Raw genomic sequence first — 26,402 nt, 5'->3', positions numbered from 1 at the left:
AATATTAAAACTCTCCAGTGCAAATCTGAAAGTACTCCATCAACCTTAGAAAACAGAGAAGGGCAGTGGAAATACCACAGAGCATTTGCCTAGCATGTATGAGGCCTTCAGTTCAATGCCCAGCACCACCCACAAAACTATATGTATATTTATATATCTGCACAAATCAGATGTACACAGCCCAGTAAATGATCAGAAAATGAACACCCTCATGTCACCACCACTCATATTTTACCTTCTGTTTATCATCTAGGCGTCTTTCTTTTATCCTCATTACTGCATTTGTAAAAAAATCCAGAACGTTTTTTTGAAACCTGAAGATATTTAATGCCCCAAGCACTCGGGTAAGGAATGGAAAGAGTGCTAAAGAGAATGTGGAAAGCAAAAACAAAAACAAAAAGAAACTTGGTGAGAAGGCAACATCCTTTGAGCAATGATCATTTTCTAAAAAATATTCAGAAGAGTAAAATCATTCGTTTTCTCAACCAGCAACCATTCCTTCTGTGATCTGTACCTGGTGTGTGCTCCATGGCTGAGCAAGGGCACTTCACCCAGGGGGCCATGGCCACCATATCAGAGGATCAGTAGCCCCATCAATGCCGTTGGAGGGAACAAAGGAACAGGATTAAATTCCCTGACCTCTTACCCTTTTGTGTATTGAAATAGGGTCCCTGGGTAAACCAGTCCATAGTCTGTGCTGTAATTAATTATGCATTTCAAGAAAAAGTAGTCAGGATAGGTACAATCCAGCATATCCATCCTCAACTATCAAGGAACGAAACCGGAAATCAATAATGGACAGAAAATTTGGAAACTCAAGACATACGTGCAAATTAACCCAAAGACTTCTAGATACAGTTGTCAAAAGGCAATTAGATGGGCTGGAGTTGTGGCTCAGTGGTAGAGCACTTGCCTGGCATGTGATGAGGCCCTGGTTCAATCCTCAGCACTGCATATAAATAAATTAATTAAATTTAAAAAAAAGATCCATTGACAACTAAAATTGTTTTTAAAAAAGGCAATTAGAAGTTGTTTTGACATGAATTACAGTGAAGAAATGTTGTACCACACTTATGAGAGGTAACAAAGGCAGCACTTGGAACCATATAGCTACAAATATATAGGTTTTATAAAAAGAAAGATCTCAAGCCAATGTCTAACTTAAATTGTAAAGTGGTGAAAAACAAGGGGAAATTAAAACAAAAGCAAGCATAAGGAAAAAATAGTAAAGACCCAAGTTGAAACAAATGAAATAGAGAAGAAGAAATAAAATAGATGAAAACAAAAGGTGGCTCTTTGAAAATATCATAAAAATCGCCAAACTATTAGCCGGATTGACCAAAGTGATAACAGTTTGGTATGATGATATTTCCTCTCAATATATACTAGAAGAGAACATCTGGATCAGGAGTTAGATCTACTTCTATTTATTTTTGAGACCTTCGCACTCTTTATATTCCCACCAACAATATATAAGAGAAACTTTTTCTCCACATGCTGGCCAGCATTTGTTATATCTTTTTTTTTTTTAATTTTGATAATAGTCATTCTAACTGGAGTGAGATGATGTCTTATAGTAGTTTTGATTTGCATTTCCCTGGTGGCTAGTGATATTTAGTAGTTTTTCATGTATTTTTAAGTCATTTGTATTTCTTCTTTTCAGAAATATCTGTTTGGAGCATTTGCTTATTTTTAAACTGGATTACTGGGGGGTTTTTTGTTGATAAGTTTTTTGAATTTTTTTATATTATGGAAATATATGTTATTTATATATGTGCTAGTCTATAGATACATAAAATATATTTTATATTAGTCTATTTTTCATCTGAATGGTTGGAACATCTGTACATTCAGATTTATTGCTGTACTATTCTCAAGAACTGAGATGTGCATTTAATCTAGGTGTCCATCAATGCATGAATGGGTAAAGAAAATGTGATATATATGTGTGATATACATACATATATATATATATGTATGCACACACACATCTATGTGCACAACAGAACACTCATTCATAAAGAAGAATAAAATCCTGTCTTTTGTAGCAAATAAGGATGGAATTAGAGGACATTCACTTTATAAACTAAACTGGACACATCACAATGAGTACCATATATTCCTTCTCATATGTGGACTCTAAAAAGGTTGACATGAATGTATAATAGTGATTATTAAAGGTTGGAAAGGGTCATGGGGGAGAGTGGATAAAGAAAGGCTGTATTTCATTTGTATATGCTATATGCATGTGTTGAAACATCACACAGAACCCCATTCATATGCATAATTCATACATATTAAAATAAATATTTAAAAAGAGATGAATGAAATCAATAGCATGTGAAATGAAAGGAGAAATTACTAACATTGGAAAAGGATTATAAAAGAATTCTAACAATTTGATTGTTAGACTAATTATGTAAATCACATAACTTAGATGACACAAAATCCTTAAAGACACAGACTACAGAAATTGATTGAGAAGTAAATACACAACTGAATAGATTTGTAACATGTAAAGATACTGAATTAGTAATAGAAAATTATTCACAAATAAAATCTCAGATATAGATTGTTTCAATGGTAGAGTCTATGAAATAAAGAATACCAATTATTCACAAACACTTCCAAAATAAAGAGAAAGAGAACTTCTAAATATATTCTGAAAGACCAGCATTACCCTAATACTAACACCAAGCAAAGATAACACAGAAAAAATTGTGTAATACACCATATGAATGAAATAAAAAGTAAACGCATGAGGATTTTTTTCAATAGATGCAGAAAAAGCATTTGACAAAAACCAAACCAAAAACAAAAAAAAACAAAAACAAAAACAAACCCCCAAATACCTCAAAACCATCCTTTTGGGATAAAACACTCAATAAAGTAGAACTTCTACTGAAAAAAAAGTAGAAATAGATGGAATTTCTCAAACCTGATACCTATGAAAACCTGTAGCTTAATAACTTAATAGTTTCATCCAAAATCAGAAACATGACAAGCATCACTCTCTTACCACTTCTCCTCAAGTATTTTAAATAATAATAAATTCACCAGCATTTTAGGACACAAGATCAGTATACAAAAATAAACTGTATTTCTATACACTGTAATAAGCAATCTAAAAGAGAAATTAAGAAATAAAGGAAATAATTCCATTTACGATATCATTGAAAAGAATAAAATACTTAGGAATCGATTTAACAAAAATGCAAAACAGGCACAATAATAACTACCAAACATGGTTGAAATAAATCAAAGAGGATCTACATGACTAGAAAAAACATCCCAGGTTCATGGATCAGAAAACTTAATATTGTCAAAATGACTATCCTCTTGATTTGCAGAGTCGAATGCACTTTGTAACAGAATCTTAGCTGGTTTCTTTGTTAGAAATTACAAATTGATTTAAAATTCATATGGAATTTAAAGGGACCCAGAATAGCCAAAACGATCTTGAGAAACAAGATTAAAGTTGTAGGACTCACATTTCTTGATCTCAAAACTTACCACAAAACAAAAATGAAATGTGGTCCTGGCAGATGGGTAAACATATAGATGAATGGAATAGGATTTAGAGTCCAGAAATAAATTCTCATGGAATGTTGAGAAAGATGCCACAGACACTCTTCAAAAAATGGAGCTGAAACAACTGGATAGACGCATGCAAAAGAATAAAGTGCTGTCCTTACCTGACCCTGTATGTAGAATTTAATGCAAAATGGCTGAAAGTCCTAAATATAAGAGCTAAAACTATACAGTTCTCAGTAGAAAACCATAAAAAATGTGTAACTCCATATGGCCTCAGTGTATTCTTAGATTTGATACTTAAAGCACAAACAATAAAAGGAATATACATAAATTGTACATCATACAAATGTAAGTTTATATCACATGTTGTTTTTAACATTTATATAAATGACTTGTTTTTAACATTTATATAAATGACATCATATTGCATGCATCTTCTATAAATTGCTTTCTTTTGTCAACTTTACAGCTTTAAGATTAATACATTTTAATATTTTGAAATCCAGTTCATTCATTTCAATGGTTGGAGTGTGTAGTAGCTCCCATGATGTGAATAAAATGTAAAAAACTAAAATTTTTGTGCTTCAAAGGACAATATCAAGAATGTGAAAAGGGGGCTGGGGAGATAGCTCAGTCAGTAGAGTGCTTGCTTTGCAAGCACAAGTCCCTGAGTTTGATCCCCAGCACCACAAAAAAAAAAAAAAAAAAAAAAGAATGTAAAAAGGCATCTGTACACCCTATGTGCATGTATGATTACACAAATGGTATGACTCTACTTCATGTATAACTAGAGAAACAAGTTGTACTCCATTTGTTTACAATGAATCATAATAAATAAATTATTTTTTTTAAAGAAGTACAGAGAGGGCTAGGGTTGTGGCTCAGTGATAGAGCGCTTGCCTAGCATGTGTGAGGCACTGGGTTCAATCCTCATTAAAAAATAAATAAATAAATAGATTTTTTTAAAAAAAGGCATCTATGGAACAGGACAAACCTGTTTCAAATCATAATCTAATAAGAACTGTGTAAAGAATATATTTTTTCAATAAAATTATTTATTTAAATTTTTTTCCTTTTATTTTTAATTTGTTCTAGTTAGTGATATGTGACATTAGAATATATTTTGACACATCATACACAAACGGAACACAACTTCTCCTTCATCTGGTTGTACATGGTGCAGAATCGCACCGATAGAATTCTTAAGCCTTAAGACAGAAAGACAAATGCTTCAGGTATATATAGACAAAGGACATGGAGAACTCTTAAAAGTAGTGAATCTGACTTCACTTTTCTGTGTACATAGATGAATTCACCACAGTGAATCTCCACCTCACTTACATCCACAAGACTGGGATCCTAATTAGAATAAGATGTACTCCATGTTTGTATAAATATGTCAAAATGTACTCTACTGTCATGTGTAACTAAAAAGAACAAATTAAAAGGTGGCTAACATTGCTCAGTATCAGTAACTAACAGGAAAATGCAAATCGAAACCACTCAAGATGCCATCTTACATCCACTACAATGTCCAAAACAGAGATGGAAACATCAAGTGTTAGAAAAGATGTGAAGTAATTGGAACTCTCATACATTTTTGGTGAGAATGTAAAATGGTGCAGCTATTATGGAAAACAGTTTGGCAGTTCTTTGCTAAGTGAAACACAGAATTATTTTATAAGCCAGCAATTTCACTCCTGAGTGTACATCCAGAAGAAATTGAAAACTGGAGTTCGCAAAGAAGTTTCACACAAATGGTCATAACAGCACTATTCACAATAACCCAAAGGTGGAAATAACCCAAATGTCTATCAGTTGGCAAATGGATAACCAAATTGTGGTATATCTATACCATGGAACATTATTTGGCCATAAAATATGAAGTAGTGATATATATTTCACTTGAAAACAAAATGCTAAATGATAACATTTTGCATCACAAAAGACCACATATTACATGACTCCATTTTTATAATGTGTCCAGAATACACAAAACTACAGAAACAGAAAAAGAGTAGTCTTTGTTTAGGGTAAAGGATTTTGGAAACTAACAATTAAAAGATAATGAGTTTTCTGAATTTTGACAATGGCGATGGCTGCATGTATCTTTTAACATGCTAAAAATTATGGAATTTTACATTTTAAGGGGGTGAATTACATAGTATTGTAAATGATACCTTAATAAAGTTGTCATTTTAAAAGAGAAAAAGAAACAGTATTCCACATACTAATTATAAGAAAAAGTGGACTGAAGATGTCTGAATTTCCAATTGTCTTGACTTTTTCCACAAAGGGATCTTGTGGATTGTTGAGGGAATCAATATTCACTCCAAAGGATGTGCTAGTGATCACGTCCATGCTGTAGGCCCCAAAGACTCTGAGTAAAGAAAGACATGGAAAATTTAAATCTGCACTACTTTCACCTCCTTCTGCTACACATGCAGAAAGAAGTGGGACAGCAGAGATCCACATGCTGTCAGAACTATCTGTTGATTGAATGACTAGTGCATGCTCCCATCACATACCATGGAGGTAGCTGCCTTGGTACTAGGGGAGTCAGGGACACTAGGGTGAGTTAGACTCACTTCTGAGCTCAAGGAACTCAGTCACAGAGAGAGACTCATCATTAGACAAATTACAGCAATAAGTGGAGTGTGGATAACAGATATTTAAATACGGAGCTTCAGCAGGACCAGGATGGAATAACTGACTCTTACTAGGGGCTTGAAGAAAGGCGATCTTGATCTAGGTCCTGCCTAAGCATAGTCTGTGCCCAGAGCTGATTCCTCTCCAGCACATGACTTATCAGCAACACCCTGTTCTGAGAGGCAGGAACATTGTCCCTCCTTCTCTACACCCACTGCAGGGAGATGTGCTCTCCTGAACTCCAGGACCTGAGGTTGCCCCACAGGCAGAGTCCTGCAAAAGGGAACAAGTAAGAATATCCCCAGTTAAAAACATATAAAATCTCCTCCAAATGTGCTTGGATGATTCCACAGTGTGGTGAACATATTTCCTGAGTTTCCCAGGACAGTCTCAGTGGCTGCTGCATAAGTCAAAATGTCCCACCTTATACAACCATGTACCTGTATCCTTTCAGGACCTTATCTCTGTTGAGACTGGAGGAAGGAGTGGTGGGAACATTTAATATTTTGTATTTTGCTGATATTCTCAGTGCAACCATGAAGAGATTTAAGTTGTTCCATAGCCCGCATGGTACCTTTCTATCCCTGTTGAATACATACCAGACACTTCCCCCCATCCAACATTCCCTACGCTCTTTGCTCAACTTTTGAGTGGTCCTTCATTGTAAAATATGAATTTTGACTTACATAATATCTGCATTGACAATCAAGCAGATAAACTAATTCTGGCTCCTATACACAGCTGTCCCAGTTGCCCTACCTTCTCCTGGGAGCCTCTCCAGGGTGGCCCATTGCATGTGTGACACCACACACTTACCTTTGTCTGGTTGGGGGTGGGGTAACTCAACAGTGGTAATTTCAGTTGCTGCCAGAATGTCTTAAAACAGAGTTCAGAACTCCAGAGCTGCCATGCTACTTACTCCTTTATGGTGACAGTCTTGCTTTTCTTCACTTCCTGGCTCAGGTACTTCACCAATGAATCTCCATATTGGTTAATGATGGAGAACATCTAAGTAAAAAACACACGCCACCCATATTAATGAGGAGAATCAAGTCCCTGAGGCCATGAAGAAGTATGAGATATTTATAATGAATCAGGTGATATCTCTTCTGGGACATAAAGACAAAAGATCATTTTTAAGATTTTAATTAGTTGTTTTTTATTTATACATAACAATGGGATTCATTTTGACATAATTATAAAAGCATGGAAAAGTCATTTGTTTAATTCAGTCCCCACTACTTCCCCTTTCTCTCTCTTCTTCCTTCCCTCCATTCTCTTCCCTCTACTCTTTTGATCATTCTGCTATTCACTTTTAGTTGTTTTTTTTTTTTTTAAATTAGTGATTTCAAATTCAGTGAAACATCCTTTGGAAAGTGATGATGTTCTCACTTTCTTCTTAGCCTCAAATCCTTATTTAAATTTCTAATTAAAGTCCTCTTCATTTCTTACCTCCTTGAGTTTCCCACTGGAGAATGCTGGTGACAGCAAAGCTCGAAGTCTCTTCCAATCTTCATCCTTTGCTGCAAAGATAGCTTTTTCCATTAGTCCCAGTGGACCAAATATCTGAAGTTCAAAGAAAAAGACAATTTGTATGAGGTAAGTTTTGGAGGTCTCCACATTGTAGAAAACTTGTTAAACAGGCATAACTTTTTAAACAGTTATTTATTGACTGTCAACTAGGTGGCTGGCCCTGTGCTTGATGCTCAGTAAACATCCCAAATTCCTCATCTCCTGTGAGGGTAGAGGAAGTGCCCAGCCACCAGATGCAATTTCAGTATTTATGTTACAGCTGCTGTTTAAATGCAAAGGTAGGGAAACTGTTCTTCCAGAGGACAGAGAACATTATGACCTACTGCATCCTACGCAGGCAGCCCAGATTAGGAAATTATTGATGACAGCCATCCAGATGGCCTTGGAAAACTATATTGCCCTAGACCAGTTATGCTTTTACATATATGTACAGCATGAATTTCTTACAAATGGGGTGCCAGGATATGGTCATTTAAAACAATAATAGTTAATAACTTAAAAGATTAGGAACTTAGTTGCAATTCTGAAAAAATAATGCAATTATATGGAAGTCCTTTTCTTTTAATCATCCCCCACCACACATGCATAGAGGGACAGAAAGAAAAGGAAAGATAATTATGTTTCCCAGCTTGAGACTGGCCTGTCAAACCAATCTGCTTGAAACTGTCTTCCAACTTTCAATACTATATTTTGTTTATAAATGGATACATCCAATGCTCATTTATGATGAAAACTCAAAAACACTAGGAAGAGAAGAAAACTTCTACTTGATAAAGAGCCTCTACATACTAAAAAAAAAAAAAAAACCTCAGCTAACATAACACTGTGAAATAAGGAATATTTCCCCCTAAGATCAGTAACAATTTAAAGTTGTCCACTTTTATCACCTTTATTCAATATTACCATACTATAAGTCCTCACTAGAGCAATAGGACAAGATTTTTTAAAGGCATGTAAATTGGAGAGGAAGAAACCAGAAGTGACCCTATTTTCAGGTGACTAAATTATCAATGTGGAAAATCTCAAAGAATATATTAAAAAAAAACTTCTAGAACTAATAAATGAGTTCACCAAGGTTGTAAGATAGAGGATTAGCATGCAAAGTCAGCTACATTTCTATATAACAACAAGGGAAATATGAAAATCAGTTAAAAACACAATACTATTCACAGTCACTTCAAAGAAAATGAAACGCATTATGAATAGATACAAAAATGTGTACAGAATTGCTATGCTGAAAACTACAAAATGTTGATCAAAGAGATAAAAGAAACTATCAAGCAATGGAGAGGTGTACTATATCCATGGATTGAAAGATTCAACCCAGTAAAGCTACAAATTTCCTCCAAATTAATCTATAGATCTGATTCAATTCTTATCAAAATCTTGCCAAGTGTTTTTGCAGACAAACTTATTCCAAATTTGTATGAAAAAGTAAAGAACCAAAATACATAAAGTAGGAGTGAGACAGACAAACCGACTTTCAGTCTTAGGAAGTTAACAAACATAACAGAAAACTAGGAGTTAAAAAGTGGACTAGTCTCTAAATGCTAATTGAACACACCAGGAGACAGGAGGTTGAGAAGTGAGCTCAGCATTCTGAGGCTATGTGGTCAGCAGAAACATGAATAAGCCAGAGAGTGGCAAGACAGGGTCACTAGACTAAAACCCACTGAGACAGGGCACTAGTCTGTCCTGTTCTGAGAATAATAGTAGGAACTCCCCCAGATGATGTGGCACAACTCCTGGAAGTGAGGGGTAAATGCATGCAGAGAAGAGTTAAGATGGTAACTTGTCCTGACCTCTGTTTTATTAACATGGTCACCCCCCCGCCCAAGGTAGGGACTCAAGATGGTAATGAGAGTCACCATTGGAGAGAAGAGCACAGGCACAACTCGAGTCCCCCTCTGTGTGTGATGACATCAAGAGACTGGGACTCTGCCCCTGTTGATGTCATAAAAGTCATGTACTTTCTGTCCTTTGTTGGAGCCAGACTGACACTCTAGATCAGTACCATGTCTCTCTTTGTGCATGAGCAGACTGCTCCCCTGACCTGCATATTCGCACACCCTCTATACTGTTCTGTGTCTGCTGTCACTGGGTCAGAAATGTCTCTGGTTTCAGGAGGAACCACTCTATGTTACCTTAAGATTCACTGTGTAGCTACAAAGACACAGCCTGGTGTTGGTAGGGGACAGACACAATGATCAATAAAACAGAGTGAGAAATAGACCCACCCTAACAGGCTGAGCTGATGCTTGACTGTGGTGCAAACATGATTCATCAGAGGGAAGATAGTCTTTCTAAAGATGAGGCTGGAACAACTGGACAGCCACAGGCCAACAAACAAGACAACAAAACAAAAACAAAATATCGCCTCATGTTCTAACAACAAAACACAACATAGATCATAGAGTTAAATGTAAAGTGTATAATGCTCAAAAAAGCAATGCATTCTCTTAAAGTCCAGAATGGGATTAACAAATGTCTGCATTGAGGAGTTTGGTTCAACAATATTAAAGTAACTTTAAGTTCTCACGTAGAACTAGGTCATGATTGATTCATAAAATGAAGACGAAATAGATTTTAAACTTGCTATTGAATATTTTAGATTACACTTTAAAAAAAGGAAGTTGTATTATAATCCTGCTCTGACTCTCTTCAGGAGAGACAATATTATTCTGCTAATTATCTTTGATGACTTTCATTTTCCTAAGAATGATGGTTTTTGATAAAGAATGTCAATAATGCTATTCATAAAAATGTTATTCAGTAAGAGCTGTCCACCCATTGAATGGAAAAGTTTTCAAAAGAAATGTAAAGCATAAAGGTCTATAACTTTTAGGAGAGAAACAAGAACAACATAGAAGTCAGAGGCAAAGAATTTTGAGATATTATGCCAAAAGCACAATCCATAGAAGGAAATATTGTTGTATTAGCCTCCTCCAAATAAGACAGTATTTGCTCTTATGAAGAACTTGTTAAGAGTAAAAGACAAGACTCTAAAAGACTAGCAAGAGGGAGACTTGGGGAAAACTTTATCTTGACTGAGCTGGTGGTTACATGAATCTATCCACAGTAGCAAATTTGCACAGATGTACATATTTACACACATGTGCAAGGGCACATAAAACTGGTGCAATCTAAATAAGTTCTGTGGATTGTATCAATGTCAATTTCTGGTTACTGTAGTAACAGGAATATACTATATTCATAGGTAAGCAAAACATGACGACTGGAAAAACAGGAGAAAAGGCATATGAAACGTCCCTGTACATTTTTTGGAGCAACTTTCTGTGAAGCTATAATGACTTCAAGACACAAATTTAATCAATAAATATTTGTATTTTAAAAAATGAATGCTTACCGGACGGTTTGTGAAAACAGAATAATTTTCTTTCACCAGCACTATTTTGATCATCTCTGGATCCGCAATAACCAACACAGGCTGTCGACCATTATACAACCTATATTGGGAAAGAAGAGCTGATTGAACCTACCAGGCCAGATTCTGTGGTTAGAGTGACACCCAGGAATTCAGACTGATGTTCCATAATCTATATGCCTAACTGTACAATGCACACTGACACCAGATACAAGTTAGGTGATGATACACAGCAAGATTCTGGCCATAGAAGCCACTCTGGTCTTCCGAAAATGAAGGTCATGTAGCTGAAGCAGGGAAGAGATATTGAAAGATGAAAATGTTTTTCATAAGGAGAGCCTGGTCAGATAAGTCTAAATGGTGCGTATGTATTTTCTATTCCATTCTCAATAATTTTTGTATTTAAAAATATTTCATAATAAGTATAGTTTTCATTTGCATTTCTCTAATTGCTAGATATGTTGAACACTTTTTCATATGTTCATTGACAATTTGTATTTCTTCTTTTGAGAAGGGTCTGTTCAGTTCCTTTGCCCATTTATTGATTGGGTTCTTTGTTTTTGTTTTGTTTTGTTTTGTTTTGGTGTTAAGCTTTTTGAGTTCTCTGTATATCCTGTAAATTAATGTCCTATCTGAGGTGCTGGTGGCAAAGATGTTCTCCCCTTTTGTAGGTTCTCTCTTCAGGTTGTTGATTGTTTCTTTTGCTGTGAAAGGGTATTAGAGTAGTGAAAAACGGAAGGCAAGTAAATTATTAAGTCTTTACAATTGCTTAAGATGCAAGAGACAGACAGGGTTGTATCAGTGAAGATTCAGCCCTGTGGGCTCTTTCCACTTGACCACATGGCCTGTATGGGCCATGCCATTAGGCAGGATGCTGTGGCCAGCTCTGCAGTTTTTGAGGACTTGATGAGAAAATGTGAAGAGGTAGGATGAGGCAAAGCCTTCTCCCACTTGCTTACAGTATGCAAGAACAACAGTAATACCTCTTGAGCTGCTTTCACCAAATATCATTAAGGAAACAGCTGATAAAATAAGCTGAATTTCACCCTACCAGATCATGAAGTACATAAGCCCATGGGGAACACAGCAGTTTAAATGTACTGGACATCCATTCTTCAAGGTCAGTGGAATGAGGTCGGCAAAGAGATCATTGTATACACTTCTATTGAAAACTTCTAACTGACAATTAAAAAGAAATGAAACCCCCTGAAGACGTTATACTTGCAGAGAAAGTTAAAATAAAAGAAAGCAGAGGACAAATCATTTCCCATTCTCTTTATCTCTTTCTCTCATCTTTTCTTTCAAATGCACATAATAAGGCCCAAATTTATATAAAGGTGTTTTGACTTTTAATCAAAGTGACTATCTTGTAAGGAGATAAAGCCATGCATGGTGCACATATTAGAAGGGCCTGAAGTAATGCCTCCTGTGCATTATTAAAGACCCCTAAGGAAGGAAAAGTGGAAAAGGGGGCAGTGGCCAGGCACTGGACAGGGCTTCAGGGTCTTCAGAGCCTGAGAAAAGTCAGGAGTATGATGTTCTTGGCCATGAACCCTGACACCTGGTGACATAAAGGATCCTTGGCAGGAGGAGTAGCCTTCAAAAGCTTTATGATAATTAGTTCCCAATAATAGCTCTGGACTGGCATTGCCCTCCCGCAGTGCAGTGTCTCATCCCAACAAGTCTACCCAAGGGAACTTTCCAGAATACTTACCCCCATATTTTCCCATACTGTTTATGACATTGGGTGTCATATTTCCAAATACCCTGGGAAGAGGAAAAAAAAAGAATTTATATTGTTATTTTGAATATATTGAGCCCTGCTTCTAGTTGGGGGACCAATGATTCCAATCCCTTGATATCAGACTAATGGTTCATCTCAGGAAGTTCGAGGGAAGCTGTTATTCTAAGACATCCAAAGGCAAAGGAGAGAAAATAGAGAAGATATTTGAAAAGGGAATTTAGACTTAACGGACATTTATAGAATATACCATCCAACCAAGAGTGAATACACTTTCTTCTCAGCAGCACATGGATCCTTCTCTAAAATAGACCATATATTATGCCACAAAGCTAATGTTAGCAAATACAAGAAGATAGAGACACTAGCATGTATTCTATCAGATCATAATGGATTGAAGTTAGAAATAAATGAAAGAGTAAAACACAGAAACTATTCCAACATCTGGAGATTAAACAATATGCTATTATATGATGAATGGATAACAGAAGATATTAGGAAGGAAATTAAAAAATTCTTAGAGGTAAATGAGAACAAAGAAACATCATATCAAAATCTCTGGGACACTATGAAAGCAGTACTTAGAGGGAAATTTATTTCATGGAGCGCATTTAATAAAAGAAGTAAAACTCAACAAATAAACAACCTAACACTACAGCTCAAAGCCCTAGAAAAAGAAGAACAGAACAGCACCAAAAGTAGTAGAAGACAGGAAATAGTTAAACTCAGAGCTGAAATCAATGAAATTGAAACAAAAGAAACAATACAAAAAATTGACAAAATAAATACTTGGTTCTTCGAAAAAATAAACAAAATTGATAAACCTTTAGCCACACTAACAAAGAGAAGACGAGAGAAAACCCAAATCACTAAAATTTGGAATGAACAAGGAAATATCACAACAGACAGGATGGAAATACAAAACATAATTAGAAGCTATTTTGAAAATCTATACTCCAACAAAATAGAAAATTTCGAAGACATCAACAGGTTTCTAGAGACATATGAATTGCCTAAACTGAACGAGGAGTACATAAACAATTTAAATAGACCAATTTCAAGTACTGAAATAGAAGAAGTCATCAAAAGCCTACCAACAAAGAAAAGTCCGGGACCAGATGGGTTCTCAGCCGAGTTCTACAAAACCTTTAAAGAAGAGCTCATTCCAATACTTCTCAAAGTATTCCATAAAATAGAAGAGGAGGGAACCCTCCCAAACTCATTCTATGAAGCCAATATCACACTGATACCTAAACCAGACAGAGACTCATCAAGGAAAGAAAATTTCAGACCAATATCCTTAATGAACATCGACGCAAAAATTCTCAACAAAATTTTAGCAAATCGCATACAAAAACATATTAAAAAGATAGTGCACCATGATCAAGTGGGTTTCATCCCAGGGATGCAAGGTTGGTTCAACATCAGGAAATCAATAAACGTAATTCACCATATTAATAGACTTAAAGTCAAGAATCACATGATTATTTCAATAGATGCAGAAAAAGCATTTGATAAAATACAGCACCCCTTCATGCTCAAAACACTAGAAAAAATAGGGATAGTGGGAACATTCCTTAACATTGTAAAGGCCATTTATGCTAAGCCCATGGCTAATATCATTCTAAATGGTGAAAAACTGAAAGCATTCCCCCTAAAAACTGGAACAAGGCAGGGATGCCCTCTTTCACCCCATCTATTCAACATCGTTCTTGAGACTCTGGCCATAGCAATTAGACAAACCAAAGAAATTAAAGGGATACGAATTGGAAAAGAAGAACTCAAACTATCCCTGTTCGCTGATGACATGATTATATATTTAGAGGAACCTGGAAATTCCACCAGAAAACTCTTAGAACTCATAAGTGATTTCAGTAAAGTAGCAGGTTACAAGATCAATGCCCATAAATCCAACGCATTTTTATACATAAGTGATGAATCTTCAGAAAGAGAAATTAGGAAAACTACCCCATTCACAATAGCCTCGAAAAAAATAAAATACTTGGGAATCAATCTCACAAAAGAGGTGAAAGACCTCTACAATGAGAACTATACAACACTAAAGAAAGAAATTAAAGAACACCTTAGAAGATGGAAAGATCTTCCATGTTCTTGGATAGGAAGAATTAATATTGTCAAAATGGCCATACTACCTAAAGTGCTATACAAATTCAATGCAATTCCAATTAAAATCCCAATTGTGTACCTTACAGAAATAGAGCAAGCAATTATGAAATTCATCTGGAAGAATAAGAAACCCAGAATAGCTAAAGCAATCCTTAGCAGGAAGAGTGAAACAGCGGGTATTGCAATACCAGATCTTCAACTCTACTACAAAGCAATAGTAACAAAAACGGCATGGTATTGGTACCAAAATAGAAAGGTAGATCAATGGTACAGAATAGAGGACACGGACACAAACCCAAATAAATACAATTTTCTCATACTAGACAAAGGTGCCAAAAATATGCAATGGAGAAAAGATAGCCTCTTCAACAAATGGTGCTGGGAGAATTGGAAATCCATATGCAACAGAATGAAACTAAACCCATATCTCTCACCATGCACAAAACTAAACTCAAAATGGATTAAGGACCTCGGAGTCAGACCAGAGACCCTGCAGATTATAGAAGAAAAAGTAGGTCCAAATCTTCACCTTGTTGGTCTAGGACCAGACTTCCTTAACAGGACTCCCATAGCACAAGAAATAAAAGCTAGAATCAACCACTGGGATAGATTCAAACTAAAAAGCTTTCTCTCAGCAAAGGAAACTGTCAGCAATGCGAAGAAAGAGCCTACAGAGTGGGAGAATATCTTTGCCAATCATACTTCAGATAGAGCACTAATCTCCAGAATCTATAAAGAACTCAAAAAACTCTACTCCAAGAATTCAAATAATCCCGTCAACAAATGGGCTAAGGAAATGAATAGACACTTCACAGAAGAAGATCTACAAGCAATCAACAAACATATGGAAAAATGTTCAACATCTCTAGTAATAAGAGAAATGCAAATCAAAACCACCCTAAGATTCCATCTCACCCCAATTAGAATGGCGATTATCAAGAATACGAGCAACAACAGGTGTTGGCGAGGATGTGGGGAGAAAGGTACACTCATACACTGCTGGTGGGGCTGCAAATTAGTGCAGCCACTCTGGAAAGCAGTGTGGAGATTCCTTAGAAAACTTGGAATGGACCCTCCATTTGACCCAGCTATCCCACTCCTTGGCCTATACCCAAAGGACTTAAAATCTGCATACTACAGAGATACAGCCACATCAATGTTCATAGCTGCTCAATTCACAATAGCCAGACTGTGGAACCAACCTAGATGCCCTTCAATTGATGAGTGGATAAAGAAACTGTGGTATATATATACAATGGAATATTACTCAGCCATAAAGAATGATAAAATTATGGCATTTGCAGGCAAATGGATGAAATTGGAGAATATCATGCTAAGTGAGATAAGCCAATCTCAAAAAGCCAAAGGACGAATGATATTGCTAATAAGTGGGTGATGAGACATAATGGGGGGAGGGAGGGGTTAGTGTTAGGGTTAGAGTTAGGGTTAGGGAGGGGGGCAAGTATGGAGGAAGGAAGTACTGTATAGAGGGTAAAGAGGGGTGGGAGGGGTGGGGGGAAGGGAAAAAATAACAGAATGAATCAAACAACATTACTCTATGTAAATTTATGATTGCACAAATGGTATGCCTTTACGCCATGTACAAACAGAGAAACAACATGTATCCCATTTGTTTACAATAAAAAAAAAAAAGAAAAAAAAAAAAGAAAAGGGAATTTATAGTCAATCTTGCATTTTCTTTTTTTCCACATACTGCATGATTCCATTTATTCAACCAATCTTACATTTTCTTGAAGTATTGTACATATGGAAGGAATTATCCTCTTTTTTTTTTTTTTTTTTTTTTTTGAGACAAGGTTTTGCCATGTTCCCTATGTTGCCCAGGCTGGCCTTGAATTTGGTGCATGCCACTGTTTCACTAGTTATCCTTGTATATGAATATGAAGCAACTCTGGTTTTCTGCAGCATTTTTGTGTGCTCATGTACTATTTCTGATATCCTGCCAACCTTTGGTTATTCCCTCCACATGAATGTGAGAAAATCAAAGCTAAGGAAAATTGAGTGAGTTTCCCAGGGATGTTCACAAGGAGACTTAACTCTTTTTTTTTTTCCTGGATATTTTTCATTTATCTCGTGAGTCTCTAGAATACTAGTGAAATTAGGAAGTTAAAGGCACCAGTGAACTCTTTAAGTTTATCACGCTTATGTAATTGCTTTAGTTGGCTTTTTCACTGCTGTGACCAAAAGACTTGACAAGAACAACGTAGAGAAGGTAAAATGTATCTGGCTCACAGTTTTGGAGGCCTCAGTTCATAGATGGCTGACTCTGTTGCTCTGATCTGAGATGAGGCAGAACAACAAGGCAGAAGAGTGTGATGGAGGAAAGCAGCTCAGGACATGGCACCAGGAAGCAGACAGAGAGCTTCACTCACCAGGGACAAGATGTAAGCCCCGAAGGCAGTGACCCACCTCCTCCATCCATACCCTACCTGCCCACAGTTATACCCAGTTAATCACCATCAGGGGTTTAATGCACCAAATAGCTTATGGCTCTCATAATTCGATCATTTAATTTCTGAACTTTCTGGCATTGTCTCACACACAAGCTTTTGGGGGAAACCAAAACTATAACAGTGATTCTCAGACATGTTGTTGAGTGAGAAAGAATGAATGAAGAATGACAAAATGGATCACTTTCCAGTTTTCCAGCTCAGTGTGGGAAAGATGGGGCGATGCCACCCCTACACATGGGAGTCAACCCATTAAATACTTGGTCTCAGTTTTTGCTTCTAACACTTAAAAACGTATCTTCCTGTTGCTAAGTTTCAGGGGTCATGTTTTCACAATGCCAAGGGAGGCCCCAATAATGTGGATCTTAGGGCCAATCTAGTAAACAGTTGATCCAGGAAGTGTGAAGAAGAAATGATTGCTTTTCCAGAGGGAACAGCAGTATGGAATTCTCAGGCGGTCATTAGGTCTCAGAATTGTAGAATTAGAATCTGATAAACAAGCCTCAGGTCTCTGGGAGAGGAAATCTGAGCAGAGAACAGCCTTTCTTCTGGATTTCTGGATTAGAGATCATGAATTTCTATCCAGGAGTCAAGCCCTGAGTCAAACACCTAACTGGGTTAACAACGAAGGTGTGGCCAAAATTCACATTTCTTGTGGAACATGTTATATTCCATTCAGTTAATGTTTAATAATTTTTAAATCATCCAATTTCTGCTCATTTTATATAAGTGATTCTGCCTTTGTTGAAAAACAAAACTCATCTTGTGGTTAATTATGTGAAGTCCATAAATAGTAACTGTCTGTCTCATTCGTATTTATTCCCTGCTAAGCACCATAGGGTACTACCTTTGGAGGATAAGAAAAAATGCAGAATGCTCTTGTTTCATCTCTCAAATCCTCCAAAGATATCATGGGTAGTAAAACTTGGGTGGTTCCATGGAAATAACCACAGGGAATTTAGACATTAAGAAATTAAGTATGTGCATATTATCAAATCACGAACACTTGGGGTGCTTAATAAACTGTAGTTTCAAAGACATCCATGAGGATTTTTTTTTAAAAAAAATGATACTCAAGAGGTCTTGCTATGAATAGGAATGTTTGAATGTGCTTAACATGTCCTCTTTCACAGACTTTTTGCTCAAATACTACGTATAATATAATCTTCCTGGAAATGTGCACCAGGAAAATTAAATATCCCATTATGATGTGTATGAAGTCTGAACAACATCATGAACATTAAATGCATATATGCCAGAGATCTGAACTGTTCTCCTGAGGCTCTTGAAGAGTTGACAACAGAGCCCCAGGGAGAACCTGGCCATATTCCAGGTCAGGTAGGGCCTGCACATTATTTCTGAAAGAACAAAAACTGGGAACTTCCTTCAAAGAAGGGTATTTTTACTGATGGAATTAAATTGGCATTCGCACCCAGGAGAACAAGAGAGAACTCAACCACACTCACCTGGCGGTAGCTCAGAAAATTTCCAAAGAAAGGCAGAGGTGTTGGCCCAGGAATTCCCAGCTTCTTAAACAGCCCATGTGAATAGGTCCCATATCTATAAGGTGAAAGAGAAAGCCAGATCACCATGATTGTCCTTCTGTAGCTAAATTCCTGGTCAGTCTCTGACTTAGAATCTGAACCAGGCAGTGAGGGAGGTTAACTTGTAGGTGACATGGAACAACAAAAATTCCTACAGCACATTCTCTCCTTTCCAACTCCACTTAGAGACCCCTCCCCTGCCCCAAAGTCATAATGATTAGCTAAAAGAAGTTGAGTCTTCATGGACCCAATTCTTGGGTTCATACTTGATAAACATTCCCATTCTTGAGTGCTCCTGAGAAGTTCAGGCTGGTTTTCTGCCAGGGCATTTCATTTGGTATGTTGACCCTTCCTTAATGTAGAATTTTCCTGTCTAAAAAGGGGCTGATGTTTTTACATTACTTTGATGATGAGATTTTGGGTAACCCAAGCCAATTCAATCACAGAGGGCCCACTGAGAGCCTATGATGACATTTTTTCTTGCAATTTGGTCATAAAGCTTTTATGCTTTTCCTTCTCTCTATGCATGTCCCTGGTTCAGCGTCCAGCTCTTCTTCAAATCTGACTTCACCTGGATACTTGGAAGCAGTTATAGTATTATTTCTATTGAATGACAAATGTGACATTTTGAAAAAATGAGACTCCCCTTGGCTTCACACAAATATGAGCCCTATTGAGTGACCCCCCCCCCCCCAATCTGTTGTAAGACAATCTGGTTGACTTGAGCCATAGTGAAGGCTGATTTCCCTTATGTCCTCCGAGGGCTACTGCAAGGAATGAATGGTCAAGGGATCATCTCCAGGCCATTTCTCTTCTCACTGAGTCGTCCTCCGACTGGTGATGCTCAGATGGCAGCACAGAGCCAGGTGTACTCATGTTCACCAAGGTGCTCAATCACAGAGCATTTTGTTTATTGCCTCCATGCATCAACTCTCTCTGTACAAAAACCCACGAAGGCTGGTGCTCCCTTGGGCAGCCTGGCCAGGAACTCAGATGTGTCATGGTCACAGTCCCATGCCTGGGGATTCTGGATCCTACAACCCCACCCCACCAGCATTACTAAAAGATGAGAGACTAGGGAAAGAAGAAAAGGTGAATGAAAGATTCTTGGCAGCTGCTTTAGCCACAGAATAGCTAGTTCTGCAAAGGTGATCCCATAGTGGCAGAGGAGAAAAGTGTGGCATGTCTAAATGGCTCAACATGCCCTGCAGTTCCTTTCAGCTACATGGAGGGGGGCCTTCCAAAGTTCAGGTACTGTCCTGTTGATGGAGAAGAAAATATGCAACATAAAATAAGAATCCATCATGTGTCCCAGACAGTTGCAGTAAGAGCTTGCTACTGCTTCTTTAGAGGAGCAATGTTCAAGGCAGTGTAGGTTTCATATATTCTGTACAAATCCTGTCATTAAATACAATAAAATTAAACTATGTCAATGCATGAGAAAATGCCATCAGAGAGAGGACTGGGTTGCCACAACACTCTGAATTAGTACCTTTTCTTTTAGAGAATCAAATCGAGATCTATATTTGCCTTTTCCATGCTATTGTGATTCCCTACTCTTAAGAGTGAAATTGAGGCAGAAGTCAAACATGACCTGTGCGGAATCTCTCCTCCCCATACATCAAAGTAATCTCTCTCCCTCTGCTTCGCGATGCCAGGATCCCATTATTATTAAAAGCAATTTCTCTACTAGGTGATATTGATTCATGCTTTCATGCTGGAGTGTAGAGGGGAAAAAAGTCAAGCCAAATTGGCTTTGGGGTGTTTTTTAGGCTGCTAGCAGATTTTATACTGGGGGCGGGGGGCGCGGTGTGGATAAATCTCTTTACTGATACTAATCTCCCAGAGACAGGAAGGAAAATACAGAAGAAAGGAGTAAAACTTCTTAAAATTTCTGTCAGGTATCCTCTCTGCTCTAGACACTGATCATTTAGAAGTAAACAGATCTGTGTATTGAAGTTTTAGGAGGGAGGGAAGTGCCAAGAGAGGTTCATAGAAAAGAGTGAATTGTGCAGTCAGCCTCCCAGGGAAATTTCACTCTGAGTGAAATTGGTGCCTTGCTTAAATGGTGCTGGGGGCAGGAGGGGGCAGGAATCACCACAGGTACAGGGGATAGTCCTCCTGCATGTCTTTTGCAGAAGACAGAAAACCCAGAAGATAGAGACAAAAGCCAAGCATCCTGGTTGTTCCCAGAATTCCCAAAGCGTGAAAGTGGTGAGGTTCCCACCGCTCGTGTTAATAACTTATTTGTTAGCTGTATCTGTTGAATCCTGGTTCATTACTCTAGGTACAAACTCAGAGCCAATCAGATCATCCCCAAGATGATTGCCACCCATCTCCCAACCCACAGGAATGTGGATTTGGGGACAGGGAGGGGCTCAAGCAATCTGCCTAAGATCAATAGGAACCTCTTAAGTGTTTATAGCAATTTCAATTCCATTGTCTCTTTTTATCTTCCAAACAAATAAGGGAAGTAGGAACCTGATTAGGCTCCCACCTCAAGGTTACAGAGGAGAGGAGGCTGGACAGCTACTCACAGATAAAGGAGCACCAGGCTGAGAGCCAGGAGGACCCAGGTCTCTATGGAAGACTTTGGCATCAGGTCCATTGCCACTTTCCTTCAGCAGTTCTCTCTTTAGAATTTTTCTTTCAGCTATGTGGGCTGCCCTTTGAAGAACTGTGCCTGCAGAGTGTCCCTTCTATGTCAAGCTATGATTCAGTGAGGCCAGTTTATGTGCTGGAGAAGGAGGTGGGGCCAGGGCTGCAGCCAGTAGAAAGGCTACCACACATCTGTGGGAATTGGAGAGGTCGAGTGCCCTCTTTGCAGTTGGCAAAGAATCAAGCACTGTCCTACTCTGACCTTTGAAAACAGGAGCTTAAAGAAGCTGCCTTTGGTAAATGCAGTGACTCTGAGGCCTGCAGCTATCCAGTGGGTAACCAAAAGCAAGATAAAGCTTGGCATTCTGCCTTCATTCGGTATCCTTTAGTAACTTAGTCTGTGACTGCTCAACTCTGCCCATAGACACGTTAATCATTTAAGGTATGCTCATCTAAAAACTAGCAATAAGAAATTCATTAGTCCCCAAATTTACCTAATCTATCTCATCCCCCTTGAAGAGCGAAGCAAGATTTTAGGGACATCCGACGGTCAGCTTTTAGAGTGTCTTGTTTCAGAGCCCTGGAGGGGTGCCTGGAAGTTTTCAGTTATTATTCAGTTCCTTCCAGTAATGGCAGAGCCTTGTAGACAGATGGCCATGAGAAAACTGTTCCCTCAACAGGTCTGATGATTTCATGGAACCTACCTTACCCCTTCTAGGATTCCAGGTCTGGTAGATGAACATCCTGAGCAATAAGTAAAATGTACCCCCTTTAAGTGATAAAGGCATCTCAGCAGCCCTCTCACAGTACTAGAAGAGATCATGATCCACTGGACCACAGTTTGCCCAAGACTCTTCTATTTAAACCTTCAGGTTACGTGCCTAACCTGAAGACATGCCTAAAAACATGTCTTCCCGGTGTCACTACACTGATTAAAGCTCTTTTCTTGCTTTTTACAATTACCCTATGGGTTCGTTCTTTGGGGTGAGTGGCCAGACCTGGACTTTTGTAACTGGTCTGGGACTCCTGTAATACTTTTAGTTCATATATTGTGGGAAATCAATAAATCACTGTACAATCAATAATTCCAAATGTTTTATGAAATTAGTGGAAACTCAGGCAAAGCCTCTGGCATTAAATCTCCTTACGTGTCCCTGGCAACAAAGAAAGGTGCTGTCATTACAAAACACGAGACAGTCAAAGCTTTTGCATGCTTAAAGATCCCAGACAACTAAGAAATTAAAAAAAAAACTGACATTTATACCATTCACACCTAAAGACTGATTTTTTTCTCTTTTTTTTTAATTGTAAACAAATGGGATACATGTTATTTCTCTGTACATGGAGTAAAGGCATACCATTTGTGTAATCATAAATTTACATAGGGTAATGTTGTCTGATTCATTCTGTTATTTTTTCCCTTCCCCCAACCCTCCCACCCCTTTTTTCCCTCTATACAGTCCTTCCTTCCTCCATTCTTGCCACCCTCCCTAACACTAACACTAACCCTAACCCTAACCTCTCCCACCCCCCATTATGTGTCATCATCTGCTTATCAGCGAGATCATTCATCCTTTGGGTTTTTGAGATTCACTTATCTCACTTAGCATGATATTCTCCAATTTCATCCATTTGCCTGCAAATGCCATAATTTTATCATTCTTTATGGCTGAGTAATATTGTATATATACACCACAGTTTCTTCATCCATTCATCAATTGAAGGACATCTAGGTTGGTTCCACAGTCTGGCTATGGTGAATTGAGCAGCTATGAACATTGATGTGGCTGTATCTCTGTAGTATGCTGATTTTAAGTCCTTTGCCCAGGAGTGGGATAGCTAGGTCAAATGGTGGTTCCATTCCAAACTTTCTAAGGAATCTCCACAATGCTTTCCAGAGTGGCTGCACTAATTTGCAACCCCACCAGCAATGTATGAGTGTACCTTTTTCCCCACATACTCTCCAACACCTATTGTTGCTTGTATTCTTGATAATCGCCATTCTAATTGGGGTGAGATGGAATCTTAGTGTAGTTTTGATTTGCATTTCTCTTATTACTAGAGATGTTGAACATTTTTTCATATATTTGTTGATTGCTTGTAGATCTTCTTCTGTGAAATGTCTGTTCATTTCCTTAGCCCATTTGTTGATTGGATTATTTGTATTCTTGGTGTAAAGTTTTTTGAGTTCTTTATAGATTTTGGAGATTAGTGCTCTATCTGAAGTATGATTGGCAAAGATTTTCTCCCACTCTGTAGATTCTCTCTTCACATTACTGATAGTTTCCTTTGCTGAGAGAAAGCTGTTTAGTTTGAATCTACCCCAGTTACTGATTCTTGCTTTTATTTCTTGTGCTATGGGAGTCCTGTTAAGGAAGTCTGATCCTAAGCTGACATGTTAAAGATTTGGACCTACTTTTTCTTCTATAAGATGCAGGATCTCTGGTCTGATTCCAAGGTCCTTGATCCATTTTGAGTTGAATTTTGTGCAGGGTGAGAGATAGGGGTTTAGTTTCATTCTGTTGCATATGAATTTCCAGTTTTCCCAGCACCATTGGTTGAAGAGGCTATCTTTTCTCCATTGCATACTTTTGGCACCTTTGTCTAGTATGAGAAAATTGTATTTATTTGGGTTTGTGTCCATGTCCTCTATTCTGTACCATTGATCTACCTGTCTATTTTGGTGCCAATACCATGCTGTTTTTCTTACTATTGCTTTGTAGTATAGTTGAAGTTCTGGTATTGTGATACCCCCTGCTTCACTCTTTCTGCTAAGGATTGCTTTAGCTATTCTGGGTTTCTTATTCTTCCAGATGAATTTCATGATTGCTTGCTCTATTTCTGTGAGGTACGTCATTGGGATTTTAATTGGAATTGCATTGAATCTGTATAACACTTTAGGTAGTATGGCCATTTTGACAATATTAATTCTTCCTATCCAAGAACATGGGAGATCTTTCCATCTTCTAAGATTTCCTTGAATTTTTTTCTTTAGTGTTCTGTAGTTCTCATTGTAGAAGTCTTTCACCTCTTGTGTTAGATTGATTTCCAAGTATTTTATTTTTTTCGAGGTTAATGTGAATGGGGTAGTTTTCCTAATTATTCTTTCCAAAGATTCATCACTTATGTATAAAAATGCATTGGATTTATGAGCATTGATCTTGTAACCTGCTACTTTACTGAATTCACTTATGAGTTCTAAAAGTTTTCTGGTGAAATTTCTGGATTCCTCTAAATATATAATCATGTCATCAGCGAACAGGGATAGTTTGAGTTCTTCTTTTCCTATTTGTATCCCTTTAATTTCTTGGGTCTGTCTAATTGCTCTGGTTAGAGTTTCAAGGACGATGTTGAATAGAAGTGGTGAAAGAGGGCATCCCTGCCTTGTTCCAGTTTTTAGGGGGAATGCTTTCAGTTTTTCACCATTTAGAATGATATTGGCCATGGGCTTAGCGTAGATGGCCTTTACAATGTTAAGGAATGTTCCCACTATCCCTATTTTTTCTAGTGTTTTGAGCATGAAGGGATGCTGTATTTTATAGAATGCTTTTTCTTTATTATCTTTAAAATAAATGCATTTAAAATAAATGCTTTAGTTTATAGAATTATTTTTCGAAATAATCATGTGATTCTTGACTTTAAGTCTATTAATATGGTGAATGACATTTATTGATTTCCGGATGTTGAACCAACCTTGCATCCCTGGGATGAAACCCACTTGATCATGGTGCACTATCTTTTTAATATATTTTTGTATGCGATTTGCTAAGATTTTGTTGAGAATTTTTGCATCAATGTTCATTAAGGATATTGGTCTGAAATTTTCTTTCCTCGCTGTATCTCTGTCTGGTTTAGGTATCAGGGTGATATTGGCTTCATAGAATGAGTTTGGGAGGGTTCCCTCCTCTTCTATTTCATGGAATACTTTGAGGAGTATTGGAATGAATTTTCTCTAAAGTTTGTAGAACTCGGCTGAGAACCCATCTGGTCCCGGACTTTTCTTTGTTGGTAGGCTTTTGATGACCTATTCTATTTCATTGCTTGAAATTGATTTATTTAAGTTGTGTATGTCCTCCTCGTTCAGTTTAGGTAATTCATATGTCTCTAGAAACTTGTTAATGTCTTCGAGGTTTTCTATTTTGTTGAAGTATAGATTTTCAAAATAGCTTCTAATTATGTTTTGTATTTCAATCGTGTCTGTTGTGATATTTCCTTGTTCATTCTGAATTTTAGTAATTTGAGTTTTCTCTCTCCTTCTCTTTGTTAGTGTGGCTAAGGGTATATCAATTTTGTTTATTTTTTCAAAGAACCAACTCTTTATTTTGTTAATTTTTTTGATTGTTTCTTTTGTTTCAATTTCATTGATTTCAGCTCTGATTTTAACTATTTCCTGTCTTCTACTCTAAAGACTGAATTTTAACTATTTTGAAAATGAACTTCTTTTCCTACACAGAAGTAACAAATATGGGAGTCAGTTTTGTATTTAGAAATGTATTGGTAGCAGGGATGTTTTCATAATCTTCAGAGATTATGCATTCTTCATGAATACTTTTGTATTGCTGCTTGCAAATATGCACTTCCAAACTTGAAATATAGTGTGAACAGTGAAGAAAAAAACAAGGCATTCATCAAAAGAAGCTACAATTCATAAATCTTTGCCCACATAGGTTCCTCTGCCTGGAATGTTTTTTATGCCTCATAAAAGACTCCTGCTTAGCCTCCAAAACCCAACTCCTACAGCTCCTCTTTTAGTAGAGTCTTTCCTTACTTATCTCAAACAGCAGGACAACTTATTCCTTGCCTGTAACCCCAAGACTCTG

At 37.4% G+C, this 26,402-nt stretch overlaps 1 protein-coding gene and 1 pseudogene across 2 annotated transcripts in view; one reads left to right on the top strand and one right to left on the bottom strand.

Moving 5' to 3' along the window:
* LOC306649853 (cytochrome P450 3A9-like) overlaps window positions 1-21,696 on the bottom strand; it is a 30,923-nt gene extending 9,227 nt beyond the window's left edge. The window contains exons 1-8 of the mRNA XM_079121281.1: window positions 21,522-21,696; window positions 18,907-19,000; window positions 12,816-12,868; window positions 11,084-11,183; window positions 7,636-7,749; window positions 7,103-7,191; window positions 5,766-5,914; window positions 236-363 (exon numbers count right to left, since the gene is read on the bottom strand). Coding sequence (XP_078977407.1) covers window positions 236-363; window positions 5,766-5,914; window positions 7,103-7,191; window positions 7,636-7,749; window positions 11,084-11,183; window positions 12,816-12,868; window positions 18,907-19,000; window positions 21,522-21,592 — 798 coding nt within the window. The 5' untranslated portion in view covers window positions 21,593-21,696. The remainder of the gene's footprint in view (window positions 1-235; window positions 364-5,765; window positions 5,915-7,102; window positions 7,192-7,635; window positions 7,750-11,083; window positions 11,184-12,815; window positions 12,869-18,906; window positions 19,001-21,521) is intronic.
* LOC306649862 (olfactory receptor 2AE1-like) overlaps window positions 1-26,402 on the top strand; it is a 68,154-nt pseudogene that overhangs the window by 11,302 nt on the left and 30,450 nt on the right. The window lies entirely within an intron of this gene.

This window comes from Sciurus vulgaris (assembly GCF_902686455.1).
Source record: "Sciurus vulgaris genome assembly, chromosome: 18".
NCBI classification, from domain to species: domain Eukaryota; kingdom Metazoa; phylum Chordata; class Mammalia; order Rodentia; family Sciuridae; genus Sciurus; species Sciurus vulgaris.
Note: the sequence above shows the minus strand (reverse complement) of the source record. Positions and strands in the feature narration are given on the sequence as shown.